The following is an 18765-nucleotide window of genomic DNA, read 5'->3' as shown; positions in this document are numbered from 1 at the left end:
TGCTAGGCATCGTCCAGCAGCCCAGTTAGTGGGGAGGGTGTACAGCAGCGAAAAAAACGAAGTCTCTGCTTTCACCAAGGTTGTATTCTGGGGGCGGGGGGGTGAGTTGAAGTAGAAAATGCACAAATTTATGTGACAAGGGGCGTTATGTAAACAAGTGGGTACTGTTTAAATCGGGTGGTTAGGGAAACCCTTTCTAATGAGTCGACATTTTAGCAGAACACTTAATGAAGTAGATGAACAAGAGAGGTGACTATGAGGGGAAAGCCTCCAGCAGAGGGCATGACAAATGCACAGGTAAGCAGAAATGTGTTTGGCATGCTGAGGAAGAACTAGGAGGCGGAATGACAGAATCGGAGTGAGGGGAAGGGCGATAGCTGACATGATTGCAGAGACGGCCAGGGGCCAAAAGTGAACAGCTCCCTAGGCTGTAATAAAAATTACATCTCTGAAGGTGATGGGATGCCATTAGAGTTTTGATGCCATTCGCATTTCGGAGTAAAGAATGTGCCGAGATGCCAGTAGGAAACTATCAAACTCAAGTGATAACAATATTCAATAAGCTAGTCAGTTGTAATTTCCAATGAAGAAGGGTATTTATGAAAGAACGATAAATTCCAAGGGGAAAGTGGGCATGCAGAATTCAGTGTGGTGTACCTCCAGCAACATAAAGCGAGGTGCTACTTTTTTAGACTGAACTATTCCCGAAGTGGGGAAAGGCAAACCAGGAAACCGTAAGTGAGCCTTTACACCTCCTTGCCCACTTTCCTGATCTATTCGGTACGTACGCGCCTCTCTGTAAATTCGTAAATTAACATCCTGGTTTACAAACATTTTGAGAATGTGGGTGTCTGACATGAAACAGCCTGACTGATCCAGTTCTCAATACTCAAACTTATAACCGTCGAAACTGAGGCACTGGTCCCGGAAGCAGTGGAAGGAAGAAGGAGGTGCAGTTCTCTCCCCGTACTCGCCCTCCTACCTCTTCGTTCGGGTCTCAACAGCCGTCACAGCGACCCTCGCAAACACCTCATTCCTGCCCCCAAACTCTCCAACCGCTTCTCCCACGTCAAGCAAGCGACGCAATGAAGCGCTGCTGGAAGTGCCGGGCGGACGCCGCCAGCCGAGCCCCCGATGCCCCGCCCCGATGCTCCGCCCCCGATGCCCCGCCCCCGGTGCCCCGCCCCCGGTGCCCCGCCCCCTGCCGCTCCGCCCCGCTCGCGCGGACGCGCTTCCGGTCCCTTCTAGGCGTCCGGGAGGGCTGCTTTCTCTCTGCCCCTCCCGCCTGGCGGTCCTCAAATGCGTTCCGGTTGCCAGACGGTGCGGAGGCCGCGCCTGTGAAGTTCTGTGGATTGCTCCTCGGTCCCCTCGCAGACCTTGCCTGGTCCTCGGCTCCCGCGCTCTGACTCCAGGTTGCTTTTAGTGAAGTTCGGGCGCCAGAGGACTGGGCCGCTTAACCTTTTCGGTGTCTGAGAGCCTACCAACCCTCTGGCCTTACGATGGAGGCCATGGATCCTTCCTCGAGATGATATTTTGAAAAGAAAAAAGAAAAACGTAACAAAGAAAACCGATTATACTAGGCAACAGTTACTAAACAAATAAAATGATTTGTGATATAGTAATTTTGGCTTCTAGCCAAAAAAAGTTTGGAAGCCACCGCCACTAGGTCATGAGTAGCCACTGCCATTAGGCCACGAGTTCTGAGTGCCAGCCCCACCCTCTGTGCAGTTAACATGGGCACCCCCAGAGGTGATCAGAAAGGTACATGCTGATGTAGGGAAGAAGGAGCAGTTTCGAGCTTCTGTTGCTTTTCGAGAACGAGTTTGACCTTTGATAACTGGTGACTATTGATGAAACTTTTACTCGTGCTCTAGATGTTGTGTGCTGTGACTTACAGACACCACACTATAATGCCCTTCCTTTTTCCCACTAGTCCTAGTTTGTTATATCTATGCCGTGCTCACGACTCACGCTCATACTTTAGAGAGATCAACCTGTGATTTGAGAATACCTTCCTTCCTGTCAACCATTGGGATAAAAATTACGAGAATGGGAAAGCAAAAGTGCAGCGCCCGAACAGGGACTTGAACCCTGGACCCTCAGATTAAAAGTCTGATGCTCTACCGACTGAGCTATCCGGGCCCACGGAATTTCTCCTTTTGCCACGCCATCTTTGGTCAATTTAGCTCTATACTTGTATGATTTTTTTTTTTTAGACGTTTTATCTGTAATTTCGGTTCAGAGTTGGTCATTCAGAAAATTATTGGCAACACCCTAATAAGCATAGAAACTCAGCCACAATGAGGACTTTTTTAAAGATCCATATACACCCCCTTACATTAATTATAATGTCCCCCCAAATTCTATCTTTATATATGTACATATTAGATACCAGCTGTAATACATGTATAGATGTTGTATATCTATATAGAGTATATAGATACATACTAGATTATATAGAATTCATAACAGTCAAGAACTATGGCCAAGAATGCTGGCCTTCATTTCCTAAGCTTCCCGGAGAAACAGCTCAAATATGCTGCATTAGGGTCCCAACAGATCACTTACAAAAAGAAGCCGATCCGACGCTGTGCTTTAGCGGGTTAATTGAGATACCTTCCCCGCGACACTTTAGACCCCTTAATATGGGTCGAGGGACAGAGGGGACGGTTTGATTTTGTGTCAGGCCTCAGTTGTCCTTTGAGGAAAGAAAAAAGAGAGAAGCTTCTAAAGGAGAGTCCTACTTTCCTTTTCCCAGTCAAATTTTCAGGTGCTCAGCTCCAACCTTCAGCGTCTAGGTTAAACGGTGACAAGGGGCCGATGGCTGCAAGGCTTCCTCCACTAGGAATACCGATGAATGTTGTCTCATTAATCATTTCAAGGTTTTACTGAATGATTGACAGAGAATTTAACTCTAGCACTTCGAAGATCTTAAGAGTGATTTGCCCAGCGGGAGAAAAGGTCGGATTAAAAGAGTTGGGAAGAATACCAAGCACCACGGCCGCGAGCCAGGGGATGTAGCTCAGTGGTAGAGCGCATGCTTCGCATGTATGAGGCCCCGGGTTCGATCCCCGGCATCTCCAAGTGCTTTTTTTTCCGCGTATGCAGAGAACCTCTGTGTTAAAATGTCCAAGCGTTATATGCCCTCCGTATTCTCCTCTTCACTAACATCCTGCACCTTCCTTTTTGCCACTGCGTTTGTTTGTGGAGAGGAAAACATGATCGAGGTCTTTGGGTATATTTGTAAGTGAAAAGAATGACATCGGAAGCAGAAAAACGCGCCCAATGAAGAGGCCGAAGAGGAGCATCCTGGAGGGTTGCTCAGGACGCTTTACGTTAACGGGCGTCGGTAGTGTCCGGCTGGCCTTTAGGCCAGAAGTGATCTTAGCCTGGGAACACAGAATGGGTGCCCGGTGTACTGTTAGTCACTCGTCGCTGCGTCAGCGCACGGAAAACTAGGAGCGATGCCGGGGAAAGGAGAAGCCGGGCGCGCGGGGCCGCTCGGCCGCGCTGGGAGCGCCACGCCGTTGGCAACGACGGAGAAGCAGCGTCGCAACGCACGCAACGCACGTTCCTTCCACGAAGGCCGAGCGGCCGCGTGCGCGCACGGCCGGTTAGCTCAGTCGGTTAGAGCGTGGTGCTAATAACGCCAAGGTCGCGGGTTCGACCCCCGTACGGGCCAGCAGCCGCTTTTATTGCTGTGACAAGGCTCGCGGCGTTTGCCCTGGCGGCTTTTCCAGAGCGAAAGAGAAGCGTCCGGGACTCTCCGACGACACCGCCCGTCGCGCCTGCTCGGGTGCTCTCCCCAGAGGGAGCCCTTGTCCCCACCGTGCCCGCGGAGCGCCCTCGGCGTTTCCCTGCGTCAGCGGGAGACTAGCAGGGCCCTCGGCAGTTGCCGCGCCCGTCAGGGCAAGTGTCACAGCCTCGCGGCTGGCTGACACCTGCCCGCGCGTGGTCCGCAGCAGCCACGTCCTGAGGGGCCGACGCGAGGGCCGTGTGAGCCGGCGGGACTGTCCCCGCTGCTCCGCGGGGCCACCGCTCACGCCCCGGCGCGCTCCTCTTGCCCCGACTTCTCAGGGAAGGAGGCCGAGCCCACTGTCGCCGCCCCGTCCCTCTGTCCGGCCGCTCCTGCCGTGACGCCGCTCGGGTCGGCCGCGTCTCCCAGCGCACGGCCGTCCCGCGCCCCGCTCCTTCGTCGTTCACGACCTCGCGGCTTCCCGTCTGCGGCGACTTCGCCTCCGCGGAGATCCACAGAGAGCTCCGAGCGGGTCCGGGGGACGCGCGCCGGGCCGGGGCCGCCCCGCGCTGACGGCCGCGGGGTTCTTAGGGACTTTGCCACACCGCAGTCTAGGGGACAGAGCGCAGAGGTCTCCGCCGGGCTGGGCTGCAGCAGAACCCGGGAACCTCTGAGAGCCACGGTGACCTGGCTTTGCAAATAGGAACGGAGGAGGGGAGAAGAGGGACGGGGACAGGGTGGCGAGAGGAGGACATCGCTCACAGGCGGACTGCGCAAGGCAGAGAAATTCGCTCAGTGTTCGTTGGATTCGGGAAGGAGGAAGCGCGGCGGCTCGTTGGTCTAGGGGTATGATTCTCGCTTAGGGTGCGAGAGGTCCCGGGTTCAAATCCCGGACGAGCCCACGTTTTGTTGCCGTAATGAAGCTGTTAGGGCTCAGCGTTTAACCTCTCGCACCACAGGACTTGGGACCGCCGCCATTCGATGCAACTAAACTGCTGTGCCTAACTAGAAATGTGTGGGTTGGAGCTGCACGGTATCTCAGCACGGGACTTGGTGACATCTAGAGACAAGTGCTTTTCGATTTAGGCTCGCATTCAGTTTTCCATCAGCCACGTGACTCTTGTAAAGGCAAATGTTACCGTTTCTTCCTGAAGTTCCTTCCGCCCCACGGTTGCAATCCTATGAAACGTATAGGAAGACGATGGACACATCTCAGTTCAAGGTCATCCATCATTCATTCACCACATCAGAGACATGGATTAAACAGAAAGATCAAAACTCTGCACTATAGAGTGAGGGCGTTGAAAGCCTTCGCATAAGTCATTTCCTATGAGTAGAGCGTTGAGTACTCATTCCCCCAAACTCAGGAGAGGGGGCTCTGCTTCCTGCTGGGAGGGGGCAGATTCTGTCTCCCCATGGTGCGGACCGCAGCGCACTCATTAAGCAGGTATTTGTTGAGCATCCGTTATATCCAATAAGCTTCTGAGTCAGTAGTAAAAAAACATGCAGGCATCACTGGATCCTTTATTCCAGTGGTTGTCAGGTATTTTATATGAATATAAAATGGCTACATTCCCCTTTCCTGTGTATATCGGCCTAGAGAGTGCAGGACAACAGACAAGCGGAAGGAGCCTGGAAAGGAGGGAGAAAACCGCAGAGATTTTCTTAAGGGCCGGTCCACGTAGGGGCGGCAGGAGGGCCGAGAGTTGACAGGCGATGGCCGCAGGAGAGGGATGCCTTCGTGGGCTGCAGAGAAGGCACAGGGTGTAGAGTCTGGGATCCAGGACTGGGGTCCCGGGGACTGTGCGCAGAGCCACCTTGACAGCCGGGCCTGGAGCGCTGAGAGTGCCAGGGTCGGGGTTACTCATAGCATTCGGAGATTCCGACTCTGGGGTCCCGGAAACATTTTGTTGTCTCCACTACCGGTTGGTGAGAATAGGGGGAAGAGGGAAGATGTAGTCGAAGTGGGTGGCATGCATGCTAATAATTTCATAGAATGTTTACATAACTATAACATGAAAATAGGCAATCAGATAAAATAAAAAAAAATCCCTTCTCAGACGATCCAAGAAGAAGGTTGAAGTTCTCATAGGGCATCTGAAAGGGTTGGGTCCCGACTGCCCGGCTAGCTCAGTCGGTAGAGCATGAGACTCTTAATCTCAGGGTCGTGGGTTCGAGCCCCACGTTGGGCGCACTTCTTTTGACTTTCCCAAACGTTTTCGACAACTTGATTTCTACCTCCTTGGGCTCCAAAACAAAGGCCCCTCACCTCTGTGAACTAGGGAGTTTAGATCCGGGCGCTCCTGAAGCACGGATGATGGGGTCGGGTGAGCGGGTTAACGTCATTCCCCCTGGCAGGAACGCATCTCTCGCACCTGTCGTTTCGTTTCTTTGGTCTGTGGTCACATAACCTCCGGCGGATTTCATTAACAAGAGAGGAATAGCCATTTTGAGCTTCAGTCACCGAAAAGAGGCTTTCATTTGCAAAATTAACCAGCATTTGAATGACATTACTTTCTGTGTTATTTTAGGTAATTTTTAAAATATTGTTTTAGGACCCCCTCGACAGTTTTTACTGAGATTAGAATAAGCTAATGTCCATCAGGGAACATTTAGTGGGGTTTAGAACTTTAACGCTACGCTTATTTTCTCCCTCCTCCTTCTCTTCAGTTAATTACCCCGCTAAAATCGCAGATTAAAGTACTTCACACCCTGTCGATCTGCGGAGTCATCACAGTGAAGGGAGCTCATTGCTCGGTGCTTATCAGTTCCTTGTGCCTCTGCAACCGAGCAGAGTGGCCCGGTCGGCTCTGAAAGTGGCCGGGGATGCTGACACTGGGCCGCAGTGACAAAAAGTGGCGTTTATTGTACAGCGCTCCACAGCACAGCTTGCGGTGGAAAACTCCTCACTCTCCAATGCTTCACAGACAAGGGGTTTTAGAGCAAAAGTCACAAGTCATCCTGAGTAAGGGGCCGAGGTCGTGGGCTGTGTTGGTCAGGTTTTAGGTAAGCTTCAGCCATGTGATTCTTTTCAGCTCCCGGCGGCATCCTGGCCAGGTGGTTTCCAGTAGAGAGTTCTGTAAGTCAGCTTGGGGTCGTGAGCCAGTGACAACTCAAGAGCAGGAAGAGAAAGACAGAGCTATTCGTTCCGGGCTGAACAGGCCGCGGTCGCCTGTTATCTAAAGCAGAGCATACCTTCTGAGGCTCGCTTACAGGCAGGCCCCCGGCCCAGGACCTGACGGCGTTCCCGTGCTGCGGCCACTCTTAGGAAGGGCTCACTTAACATCTTATTTAAGCTAAATTCTAACATACCTAGTCTGCTATGATTTGCTGCCGGCCTCACCCTGTCATTCTTGTAGTTTCCTTTTTGCAAACCAGTGCGTGCTCGCGTTTCCTCTTCGGCCCGGGGCAGTGGACCTTTGAGGGTCTGTTCCGAAGGGGTTCTAGATTACAAAGAAAGTGGCGGTGGCATTGCCGACCTGTCAACAGCAGGGACGCAGGCGACCTCGGCAGAGCCGGCACTCGCAGACGGGACCGCTTCCCTGTGCTTCCTTCGATAGCTCAGTTGGTAGAGCGGAGGACTGTAGCGGAAGGTCCCAGGCATCCTTAGGTCGCTGGTTCGAATCCGGCTCGAAGGAACTTGCATTTTGAGTCTTTTTTGAACCCCACCTTAAAAAACGTCCCTCTCAGCCCTGTATGTCCTCGCTCGATTGCTGTCTATTTAGGACTCTCCGCATGGTGCAGCGAATCCCTTCTTTCATCATGATTCTCCATACCGCGACGGCTACGCGCGACCAGACTTCAGCCCCACGGTGCACGCAGAGCCGGCCCCGCAGACAAGTCCGGAGCCCGCTCCGGGCGTGGTGGACCCTGGAGGATCGGGGCGGATCGGGGTGGATCGCGGCGGATCTGGGCGGCCCACCGCCGGGATCAAGGTCCACCGGCCGAGGACCCGAGCCGGGGGAGGCGGGCCGAGCGCGCGCGCCCGGCCAGGACTGGTGGGGCACGCGCGCCCCCTGCCGGCCGCGTCCGGCGTCGCCGGGAGGATTTTTCCAGGTGACGCTCAACGCCTCGCGGTGGGGGACGAATCTCCGCTGCACCAGCCGCGTCCCCTTTAATTAAGTAATGGCGGTTCGCCACTCGGCTGAGAAAAGTTGGGTGTCAGAGCTGCCGCTGCCCCGGCCTCTTCGCAGCTGCGACCCCCGCGTGGGCAGTTGGAAAGGCTCCCAGGTGATTTTAATGTGCTGCAAGGCTCTGAGGAGCATGCAACAGAAGAAACACTTTAGAAGAAAAACGAATAAGCAAGGGGAAAATGGATACGATTTCCTACCTGCGTTGGGGATTAAAAGGTGGATCTCTCTTATCAATGGGAAGCATTTGCTAATTTGGTGCCAATCTAACGAAATACATTCTTAATCCCACTTCTGCCCTGTCTCAGAAATGTGATCCTGGGTATCGATTGTAGAGTCCTCCGCTACGAAGATATTAGATCGAAGTCAGCATTGTCTGCGGATTTCGTGCCTGGCAACATCTGCGCCTTCCTTCCCACGCTTCACAGCTGTTACTGAAATCTGCAAAGCGTGAGAGAAACCCCAAGGGTCAGCCTCGCCCACTCCGTTCTCGACTGGAGGTGAATCATGACCGCATGGCCACCCCTGTTATAAGATGGGCCCTCGGTGTTAATTGAGAACGTTTTAGCAAAGTATTTATAAGAGAATAGGAATAAAGACCAAAGGAAAGACGTCCATTAAAAAAAAGGAAAGTAGCTGGAGAATGCGGGCATCGATCCCGCTACCTCTCGCATGCTAAGCGAGCGCTCTACCATTTGAGCTAATTCCCCGCCCCTGCAGGAGGGTTTCCCTTCCTCATCCACCTTAATGATTGGCATTAACTTCGCACTTTGGGATGGAGTTTGCAGTCACCTTATCAGCAAATAGGACAAAGAAAGGGAATGTGGACCAATAGTGATCGAAAGGCGCCACCTGTGAGCTGCTCCACGGAGCCCGGTCCTGTCTGGAGAAGTCCGCGGAGCACAGGTGGCCCGGGGCTTGGAGTCCGCGGAAACAGACAACTTAGAAAATGGGTTCGAGTCTATTTACGCGGGAATCCACGCGCGGAAACAGGGAACCGGAAGAAAGCGCAGGTACATCCGGGAGGGAAAATCACGTTTCTCAAGCAATGAGGCTCAGCTGGGGTCTTCCCAGTACCTGCAAATCCCCGTTCACCTCTTGCTGTGTGGCCCGGTGCCTAACAGGCCACGGACCGGTACCAGTCCGCGGCCCGATGTTAGGGACCCCTGCTGTAACGGGTCTCTTAGCGGAGACTATCTGTGTAGACTGCTGGAGAGCCTGTCTCCCCCGACCCTACATCCTGTGAGTAAATAACCCCATAATAAATTCTGCCATACGCTCTGGAGTTGCCTGCATCGTTTTTCGGTCTTAAGATACTTTCTCGTTACTGCGGCCGTTGCGCCTTTGCCTCACCGTCAGACAATATTTTACCATATTCTCCATTGTGTCTATTTCTGCTTTCGGCATAAGGAAACAGTGTACAACAATTTGATTATTTGCTTTGGAAAATGAAGAATTTTTGTTTTACTTTAGTTGATCCACTATGATTATGCAACATAATATAAAACACACACACACGCACACACACACACATGCACACACACACACACTCCATCTTTCATCATTGGAGTTGTGATTCTCCCTTCGACTTGCAGAAAGGAGAATCGCAGTGGTTCCCAAAATGCACTGCGTATCGTTCTGTTCACAGCCCTGGGATCCTCTCCCGCCAAGGTGCCTGTACTAAAAATTGATTGAACAAACCTAGACATTTTAGGGAACGAAAGGAGGAGGTAATGAGAGGCGAGAGCAAGAAATCGGGCATCATCCCCGGGGGATCCCTGAAGCTATCTCATACGCGGGGGTGGGAGTGAGGGACACGCGCTCCCCGGAGGGCTTCTGTCTGGAGATATCAGGGTACAGAGTCATGCCCTAATGTCTAACATGCACAACCCAATGAATTTTATATATTTATAAACTCATGAAACCAACTCTCCAGATCGTTATGTGAATCACCTTCAGTGTTTAAGAAAGAAGACTGCTTCAGATTGAACTTTTAAAGTGAATGCGAATTTAATCAAGACAGCACCCATCTGCACAGGCACCGCTTGAAGGGTTCCACGACACGCCACCAGGCGCCCTTAGACAGCAGCCCTTGGGCGAGCGGGAGACGGTGGTGTCCTAAAGAGACGGCCTGGGGTCTCTGGTTCGAATGTCGCCTGCAGAACAGTAGTTTTGAAAACTGGACTCATGAAATTTAGATCCCTTTCTGCGCAAAGAGGAGACAGCATCCAGTGGGCCCGTTTTGGTTTGTAACGCCCTCATTTACACGCACAAGTTGTGTTCGGGATAGACGAGTAAGCGGTTTGCTCTAGGGAGGGACGGCTGGGTCGCTGAAGTCGTCCTTCGCGCTTTTCCCTGGTGGTGTTCACGCCCCCACCCCCAGTCCCTGCCGCGTCGGCGCCCGGCCAGCAGCCCAGCTGCGCCGTCCACGCGGACCTCCGGCAGAAGCCTGGGGGCGCGAAGCGCGCTGCCCCAGCCCTCCGATTTTATTGGAGATTCGGATGTGCGGCGGCCTTGGGGTCCAGTTTGTCGTCTTGGTCATTTTTGAAGAAGCCATTTATTGGAGACCATTCCAAACACATCTAAAGTAGAGACTAGTGTCATAAACTTCGCACTGCCATCACCCAGACACAACCCCGAGTTTGCACCAGCACCCCGTGGAGTCCACCGGCCTGCGTCCTCTCCACACAAAGGCGGGATGCTCTCTGGTCACCCACACCGGACTTAGAGGAGGCTGGTGTCAGGATGGCAAAGGGGAAGAATCCACTTCCTCCCTGCCCCATGCACATTCAGCGACGCCCAGGTAATTTGGGTGGCCCCCCTCCCCAGACTGTGGTGTGAGACAGTCAGACTGGGTCGTTGCTTCTCTTGTTAGTCAAGGCCCTGTTAGGGTGGGAGATGGTTGCAGAGAAGGAATACAGGTTCGGCCTCCCTCTTGGTTTTCCTGCCTGGTCTAGATATCGAACAGACATGAGGCATATTAGCAAGAGAAAATGAGCCAATTTTATACCTGTGAACGTACTAGAACCCACACTGGAGTGAGCCAGAGCCCCCCACATGCAGGGGAGGTAGAGAGGTGGAAAGGGAGTCTGAGCTGGGCGATGTAAGGTGCCCCGGGGGCCTCAGAGTCCTGATCAGAAGAGACACTCAGTAAACAGGAGCTTCTCCTGCCCTATAGGTGGGCCAGAAGGTTACCTCCCATAACCTTGTTACCCGCAAGGCCCCTAATTCCAGTTCTTCCTGGTAAATAAGGGAGAGGCAGAAGTTTCTCTTGAGCCCGAGGTTAAAGTTGCCTTTAGGTCAAAAGGATCCACACAGCAAAGAGGCACACCTTGGGGGACTCATTCTGAACCCCTACAAGGTCTTGGTGTTTATCCAGCAATTCATTGTCCCAGGCATCCAGGTAAAGATGATAAAATATTGACAATCAAAAGGGCAGAGAAGTTTGCTTTAAGCAGTTTGAGGGAAAAACAGAAGGAGGCCCACGGCACAGAAACGTTCACCCCGCCACGGCCTGCAAGTCAGCTTTGATCGGCACGGAGGAACAAACCTCATTTTGTCTTTCAATTGAACTAAAAGTAAAATCAAGAGAATATCCGAAGGCAGCATTTCATGGTTGCTATGTATTTTCCCTTGGAGGTTTACCTAAGGGCAAAGAATTTGTAAACAGCTGTGCTTTTCCATTCACACGCCTCCTCTGCCTCCCACCTGCCGGGTCTGGACAACATTCCATTGTCCCGACCTGGCTGAGCACGTGAAGTAATCTCCCGTGCCTGGCAGCAGGCACATACTTGTCCCATGACTGTCCACCATGTCCGAGCTGCGGGGGAGACTCAGAGCTCAGAGGAAAAGGAAGGGGGTCAGGGGGTGATGAGAGCAGTGCAGAGCAGAGAGAGGTGTGCCAGGGTACCGGAGAGCAACGCGGCACGACCCGGCGGCGAGCGAAGGCTGGGCGTCCGCCTCCTGCTGTGCTGGTGGGATCATGGCCAGTCTCGCCCCAGAATAGGATGAAGGCCAAGATCGTCCTCCGGTGAGGGCCACAGGGGCAACCGGGGGCCTCACGTGGAACCCACCTCTCATTAGCTGTCCAGAAATAAACAGAGGGTAGCCGCTTTGGTTGACACTGGCACTGAACGCGACCTGACTACTACACGGCAATCCGCAGCAATTCTCTGCCCTCGTCAGTGCTCCTCCACGCAGCGGTGGAGGCCAGTCTCCAATGGCCAAGACTCTTTATGCGAGTTGGGTGCTCTCTGCTCCTCAGCGTGAAGCCTTCGTGTCCCCAATCCCAGAGAACATACTTGGCCTTGACACTTTACAAGGCCAGACTTTGCAAGCTCCAATCGGGGGATTCAGCCTCCAAGTACGAGTAATTAAATCAGCGCTGAGAGGCAGTGCCAACTGGGACCAGTTAGTTAGTTTACCTCCAGGGAGGGCGGTGGCAGTCAGGCAGGACGCAAGGAAAAAGGAGGATGGTCCAGGAGCGCCACCGCGTGGTCACGCTGCGCCCTGCACACAGCGCCTTTAACAGTCCAGTGTGGCCATAAAAGAGCAAACAGCTCCTGGGGTGGGTCACAGCTGTCTACACAAGACTCAATAAGGCGGCGTCTCCTAGTGTTGCCAGCATCTCAGACACTTCACCTACGGTCCTAGGAACGTGCTGTGCCATGTTGGACCTGGCCATGCCTTCTTCAGCATGTCCCTGGCTGCTGAGTCCCAATGCCAATTCACCTTTACCTGGGAACCAGTATTGGTCAATACTTTTTCTTTCTCCTTCCATCAAATTTAATCCATGCCTGTGCTTCTATTAGGATGATGTCCTCAATTTAAGAATTTGACTTATTCACTCAATAAATGGTATCTGGGTGTCCCCAAGAAGGACTCATCTAGCGACATGCCTAAGTTAATGTTTCATGAAGATCCTTGATCAGTTATGATCATGAAGATCAGTTATGTTTTCAGAATGGAAAAGAGTCATAAACTTAAAAGGTGAATCGTGTAATATATCAGAAAGCAGCAAATGACATAGGAAAAAGGAGTAAGTAGAGGACGTGAGGGCCAGCTGGGTGAATGGGGGGGCACTGGATGAGCAGAGGAAGGTGGGTCATGTCTGGAGTAAGGGTTGGGTGAAGGATTAGATGGCTGCTCCAGGAAGAGCTAATTTTTTTGATTTAGTGACATTTTTTCACTATCCACCTTTGTCTTTGCCTGTGAAGCACTGCTCCACTCCTTTTTAAGTTAACATTTGAAAAATTAAAATTTCAAAACTCAACCCATGTAAAAAACTGAAATTTAAATTAACTTTAAAAAGTCACAACTGGGTCCCTTGTGTAAAATGCTATTTTGGTCCTAGACTACACAAAAACCTTCCCCTACTTCCAAAACTCCCGGAAAATCTGCCGTGTGCCACCTCCTGGAGGTCACAGGTGTGCTGTAGCGCGCGTTACACTTGGGAACCGCTTCCGCTTTCCTGAGCCTCTGCGATCCGCTCTCGGGTTTGAACCTCTAGCTGACCTGCGACCTGCCTCCGCCCTCCGCGCGCGGCCTGGACCCGCCGGCTCCTCCCAGTCTCCACCCACCCGCGCCGGCCCCGCCCCCGAGCCGCAGCTGTCGCGCAGAGCGCCCGTCGGACGGCGCGGCGCTTTACGGCTGTCGTGCTCCACGTTTCGGCAAGCATGGAGGCAGAGGAGTCAGAGAAGGAGGCCGCTGAGCAGGAGCATCTAGAAGGGGGAGACCGGGAACAAGAGGCGGAGGAGGAGCAGGACGAATCCGAAGAAGCCGCCGGCGGCGCCAAGAAGCGGGTGGTGCCGGGCATTGTGTACCTGGGCCACCTCCCGCCCCGCTTTCGGCCTTTGCATGTACGGAACCTTCTCAGCGCCTACGGCGAGGTGGGGCGCGTCTTTTTCCAGCCCGAGGGTAAGTGCGGGGGTCCCAGGCGCTGATGGGTAGGCAGGTCGGTAGTGGGCAGGTCTCTTAGGGCCGCAGTGGGGCTGTAGTGCTGTAGGCCTGTTCTCAGAGAGCTGACTTGGGTTTTAATCTCACCTTTCTTTGCTGACCTGAATTTATCAGTGAAATGAATACAGACGGAATAAAAATCTCTGGCTTTTTCACAAGACTGAAGAAATCACTTTTGTCAGCGCGGCCCAGGTAGAGAGAATACAGCCAGCCTCCCCTAACTCCCGTTCTGGCACTATTTGGAATTTGAGATAGAATGTTCAAGGCAAAGCTGATTTAGGAGTGTTAACAGAAAACTTAAAGACTTTTCAAAGTGAGGTCAACTGGCATTTATTTGAGATCAAATAAATGGGAAGAATTGATTCAGGCACAAGCCCAGACAGTGTTCTGATTAGGAGACAGATGGTGTTCAGATTAGGAGAGGGGAAAGGGAACAGTTACATCAGTAGATGGAAGGCATTGCTATTGCTGCAGAAAAGCCAACACTGATGCTGATGCTAAATGATGCTTAAAATTTCAATCTAGTAGCCATCAGTCCAGCAGTCATCATATCTGCTCTCTTGTTATCTTTGCAAACAGTTCTTGGGATCACAGTGTTGCTTCAGGCCCATTCCAAAGGTTATTTTGCTGGTTTAACATTCCAAAGGTTTGAGGGGTAAGAAACATAGGGCATTTTCTCTGGGATGGCAGCTCTGGCTCCATTTTAAAGCGGCTTCATTTATATTTTGACAGGAGTTGACGTTGAGGAAAAGATTGAGTTAGACATGGGGAGAAAGGGTGGACTTTGCAGCCCTCCCCTTCCTGGGGAGAAAAGACCTGGAGATTAAATCCTGGCCACAGGTGGGGTTGGAACTCAGTGAGTGGGTGGTGCCTCGGTCTCCTTGACCGCTTCTCTGTCTTGGGTGCCAGACGGTTTCGTGAGGCGCAAGAAGAAGGCAGCGGCAGCCTCGGCCACAGGAGGAAAAAAGCGGTCCAAGTACAGCAAGGACTACACCGAGGGCTGGGTGGAGTTCCGGGACAAGCGGGTAGCGAAGCGTGTGGCGGCCAGTCTGCACAACACACCCATGGGCGCCCGCAGGCGCAGCCCCTTCCGTTACGACCTGTGGAACTTGAAGGTAAGGGGCAAAGGGAACAGTTGTCTGCACCCGTCACGCCACCTTCCTAACGCCAGCCCAGGCACCTCTGTGACCTCTTGTTGGCCCTGCTCTCTCCCGTTTTCTCTCCGTGCCTGACCTGCCCTGATCAGATCTTGTTTTCCTGTCTGCAGTACCTGCACCGATTCACCTGGTCCCACCTCAGCGAGCATCTTGCTTTTGAGCGCCAGGTGCGCAGGCAACGCCTGAGGGCCGAGGTTGCCCAGGCCAAGCGTGAGACTGACTTCTATCTTCGAAGCGTGGAGCGTGGGCAGCGCTTCCTTGCCGCCGATGGGGACTTTACTCGCCCGGACAGCTCCTGGGCCTTTGTCCAGCGTCCTACCGAGCAGGAGCTGAGGGCCCGGAAGGCAGCTCGGCCGGGGGGTCGTGAACGCGCTCGCTTGGCCAACGCCCAGGACCAGGCCCGCTCCAACCGAGGGCTTCTTGCCAGGATCTTCGGAGCCCCACCACCGTCAGAGAGTGTGGCGGAAACCTCACTGGTCAGGGACTCTTGAGGGGCAGCAAGGCCACTCCCATCTCCCTGCCCAGCCCAGCCTCTGTCCACTGACTACACAGGCAGACATTTTATTGTGTTTCTCAGACCAGAGTCTCGGGTGAGTGCCCAGATGTAGACGTTTTGCAGGCCCTCCTCCCCTTTCCAATTCCTATGTATGCCTGGCTAAAGCACCTAATTCATATTAGCATGATTATGACTATTACAGGTACCTCTTTTTTCTTGAGTCTTGGCTGCCTACCTTCCGCCCATTGGGGCCCTCTGAAAATCCCATTTCCTGGCCCCAGGAAGAGCCTTGCATCGAGCTAGTGATGATGGTTCGTCTAGGCAGCTGTTTACCAATCACAGGTACAGGCAGCAGCAACATCCTTTGTATTTAGAAGATTAACAGGGATGTGGGTTAATGGGGTGCACCTGGCTTGGGAGCCACCTTCCAAATGTATTTATAGGAAAAAATATTTTTAAAATGCCTCTGTAGTTACGGACGAGAGCAGGGGTTGGGATAAGTTCCAGCGTCTATCTCCTTGTATCTCATTCACTCACCTTCACTCCATCTTCTGCTCTGGTCTCAACTTCCCTATTCAACCTGGACCCTTTTCTGTCTAATTAACTTCTTAGCCATTGTATCAATCAGTATGTAATTCAGCACTTAGTGAGCATACGAGCGCGAGAGCGACACTCCGTAATAACACATGGTCCTTGGCATGCAAGAGTCTACGGACCACTAGAAAAAGACAGGTATTTAAGAAATCAGCATAGAGGTTCTTCAGGCATCGCAGACGTGTGAGGGGGCAGTGCGGCCGTGGGAGGGCATGGCCGATGCTGTCTGGAAGGTGAGCGGTGCCCTCAGTGTGGAGCTGATGCCTGACAGTCTTCAGACACGGGTCACTTTTCAGATCGTTTCCAGAAAGTGAACAGAAGTCTGAAAGAGCCTGGTGCACTACAGTTACAGAGCTCCAGGGATGGAGTGTTGGGTTCACCCCATTGCAAAGGTGAAGCCCAGGAGGTAGTGGGTGCTCCGACCCTAGTCTCGGTTCGATTCTTGCAGAGGAAGCTAGACTGCACGATCGGTGTACCTGTCAGATACACAGAATGTTGGCTGAGGGGGTCTCTACTCTCCCCTGCCTGTCCACCCACAAACCTCGGGCCCCATTTATTTACCTCTCGTGAGGAACCCTGTAAACCCAAGTGACAGGAAAGAGTTCCCTGGGAACTTAGTCATGCCTGGACTACACCGTCCACCCAACGTGTCCGGAAGGCATGTTTCTCGACAGAATCTCCCGTCCTTCAGGCATGCTGGAGGACACGGCCAACCTTCCCCGCTCACACGTCAGGTCACTTTGCTCACCGCAGGCTTGCTGGTGCCACCGCCCAGGGAGCGAGGCAGGGAGGGCACGTTGAGCAGAACAGTGCCCTCAGAGGCCAGTATTGTCCCAGGTGTCCTCTGCCTAACACCGTGGTCTGTGATCAGCAAGGGTGCCAGACTCCACACAGGTCACCAGTGGAGCGCTGGTGGTAACTGGATTCTGCCCCCATCTATGGTCAGTTAAAACCATACTCTCCCGTGTGCTACTCACATAACACAGTGGGGAGGCTCCCAAGGGACCCTCTGCCCGGAGACGAGCAGACAACTCAGGTTTCACTCCCTCCGCCTTGGCGTCAGACGCCCTGGAGTTCTAGGCAATACAGTGGCCTCAGGGCCACATGAACAGCCACTTTATCCTTTATTCGGCTTTATTGAGGTATAATTGACAAAATTGTAAGATGCTCCAAGTGTACATTGTGATGGTTTGATATACATGTCTATCGTGAAAGGATTCTTTAATATCTGCTTTATTCTAATGCAGGAAATGTTTTTTCTTAGTACAGTTGAGGCAAAAGAGTTTTTCAGAACAAATGTTTATTTAAGAATTAAGTGAAAACAAAAACATTAAAGCATAGGATACATTAACTGAATACAAGTGTCCCATTTGGTCTGAACTCTTGAAAGTTACTCTTAACTACTTACCTGAGGTAGATCTAGGTTGGCACTGTTGCAGGACAACCTCCATCCATCCCAGAAGCTACCTTCCAGTTTGGGTTGCAGGCTCCCAAGTGGTCCTCCCCAACCTCAGGTCATGCTATATGAATAACACCAACACCTTTTCCCCACGGTTCAAAGCCCTCAGACCTGTTTCTTGCCCCCAAAGTTCTCAGTCTGAGGTCCGTCCTCAGTTTACTTAAAGACTAGAGACAATTACCAGTGAGATTAGTTGAAAGAAGGGTCAAGTCATCACCCCACTAATGATACCAGCTCTGTCCCCTTCTGCACATTCTAAGAAGCAGCCGTAAGACTAAGTTTCATCACCACCAAACCACACACCCATACTATCTCAGTGTTACAATTATTAAACATTCTAGTGATAGGCATGATTTTCACCAAAGGAACAAATACATCTTGTGTGTTTTATCACACTGGGCAACTTTTTATGGCATAAGAGCTATTTATGAAAATTACTAAAACATCAGATCAAATAAACTTCCAGGATCTGTTGGCTAAAAGGAAAAAAAAAAAAAAAACCCTAGAATCAGAGTCCTTATTATCACTATGAGCTATATCCACTGCCCCTAAGATCACCAAGGTCAGCCAGTCACCAGGATCAAAGCTTAGAGTGACACCTAAAGCAGCAGTCGGCCACCTCCCCGAGTCCAAAGGCCAACGCGCCCTGGAGCTCAAGCATCTGCTGAGATGAACCAGAGAACTTCGACTAGCAACAAAGTACTTATACACCAGTCAAGATGCCCAAATACTGCAGGAATCAAGGATATTAAGCGTCAATCTGAGGGGAAAAAGTCCCTCAGAAGTGTCTGTTTATAGCTCCCTGGATTGATTGCTCACAGAGAATGTTTAAGACACAAACTATCCCGTTAAGCTGGAGATAAGTGCCTATTAAACCTCCGGTGAATCCGCCAGCTGCTTCGCCCCTCCAGCGTTTAGAATCCTACATTCCAAGCCAAATAAATACCTTATATCGTGGTGATTGCAGTCCTTTCCCTGGGAATAAATAGTATTCTCTTTCCTTGGCAGAACTGAAACAAATGAAAGGCATATCATTATGGGGCTGAATTTGCTATAAAGAAGAGGATGATGGAGTTGACAACACCAGCTTTGGAGTCAGGATGGTCAAAACGAGGAAGCCCGGCTCCCGCTAGCGCGGCGCCGTTCTGCAGGAGCCGATGAGACCGTCTCATCACTGACAGATGAGAAATGGAGTCGCGAGAACGTGGACACTGACAACACGGCCACTCCGGTCCGGG

The 18765-nt window shown here is 52.2% G+C and overlaps 1 protein-coding gene and 7 non-coding genes across 9 annotated transcripts; 6 read left to right on the top strand and 2 right to left on the bottom strand.

Annotated features, from left to right (window-relative positions):
- Positions 1-2069: 2069 nt before the first annotated feature.
- Positions 2070-2142, bottom strand: TRNAK-UUU. Its single transcript has one exon. It is a non-coding gene; the product is annotated as a tRNA-Lys (tRNA).
- An 869-nt stretch (positions 2143-3011) lies between these two features.
- On the top strand, positions 3012-3083 carry TRNAA-CGC. The gene has a single exon. It is a non-coding gene; the product is annotated as a tRNA-Ala (tRNA).
- Positions 3084-3608: 525 nt separating this feature from the next.
- Positions 3609-3682, top strand: TRNAI-AAU. Its single transcript has one exon. It is a non-coding gene; the product is annotated as a tRNA-Ile (tRNA).
- Positions 3683-4565: 883 nt separating this feature from the next.
- TRNAP-AGG lies at positions 4566-4637 on the top strand. Its single transcript has one exon. It is a non-coding gene; the product is annotated as a tRNA-Pro (tRNA).
- A 1218-nt stretch (positions 4638-5855) lies between these two features.
- On the top strand, positions 5856-5928 carry TRNAK-CUU. Its single transcript has one exon. It is a non-coding gene; the product is annotated as a tRNA-Lys (tRNA).
- A 1358-nt stretch (positions 5929-7286) lies between these two features.
- TRNAY-GUA lies at positions 7287-7374 on the top strand. The gene is given in 2 exon segments: positions 7287-7323; positions 7339-7374. It is a non-coding gene; the product is annotated as a tRNA-Tyr (tRNA).
- A 1129-nt stretch (positions 7375-8503) lies between these two features.
- On the bottom strand, positions 8504-8576 carry TRNAA-AGC. The gene has a single exon. It is a non-coding gene; the product is annotated as a tRNA-Ala (tRNA).
- A 4934-nt stretch (positions 8577-13510) lies between these two features.
- ABT1 (activator of basal transcription 1) lies at positions 13511-18668 on the top strand. Of its 2 annotated transcripts, XR_001595159.2 has the most exons (4): positions 13511-13782; positions 14731-14936; positions 15089-15568; positions 18536-18668. XR_001595159.2 is itself a non-coding variant. In XM_016131057.2 (3 exons), exons 1-3 carry the CDS (start codon positions 13542-13544, stop codon positions 15467-15469), a joined length of 828 nt encoding a protein of 275 aa, XP_015986543.2. In that variant the 5' UTR covers positions 13511-13541; the 3' UTR covers positions 15470-16099. The 2 variants fall into 2 exon arrangements, 1 of the variants encoding a protein (XP_015986543.2); XM_016131057.2 differs by lacking the exon at positions 18536-18668 and having other exon boundaries at positions 15089-16099.
- Positions 18669-18765: the final 97 nt, after the last annotated feature.

This window comes from Rousettus aegyptiacus, unplaced genomic scaffold (genome assembly GCF_014176215.1).
Source record: "Rousettus aegyptiacus isolate mRouAeg1 unplaced genomic scaffold, mRouAeg1.p scaffold_m13_p_17, whole genome shotgun sequence".
NCBI lineage: Eukaryota > Metazoa > Chordata > Mammalia > Chiroptera > Pteropodidae > Rousettus > Rousettus aegyptiacus.
Note: the sequence above shows the minus strand (reverse complement) of the source record. Positions and strands in the feature narration are given on the sequence as shown.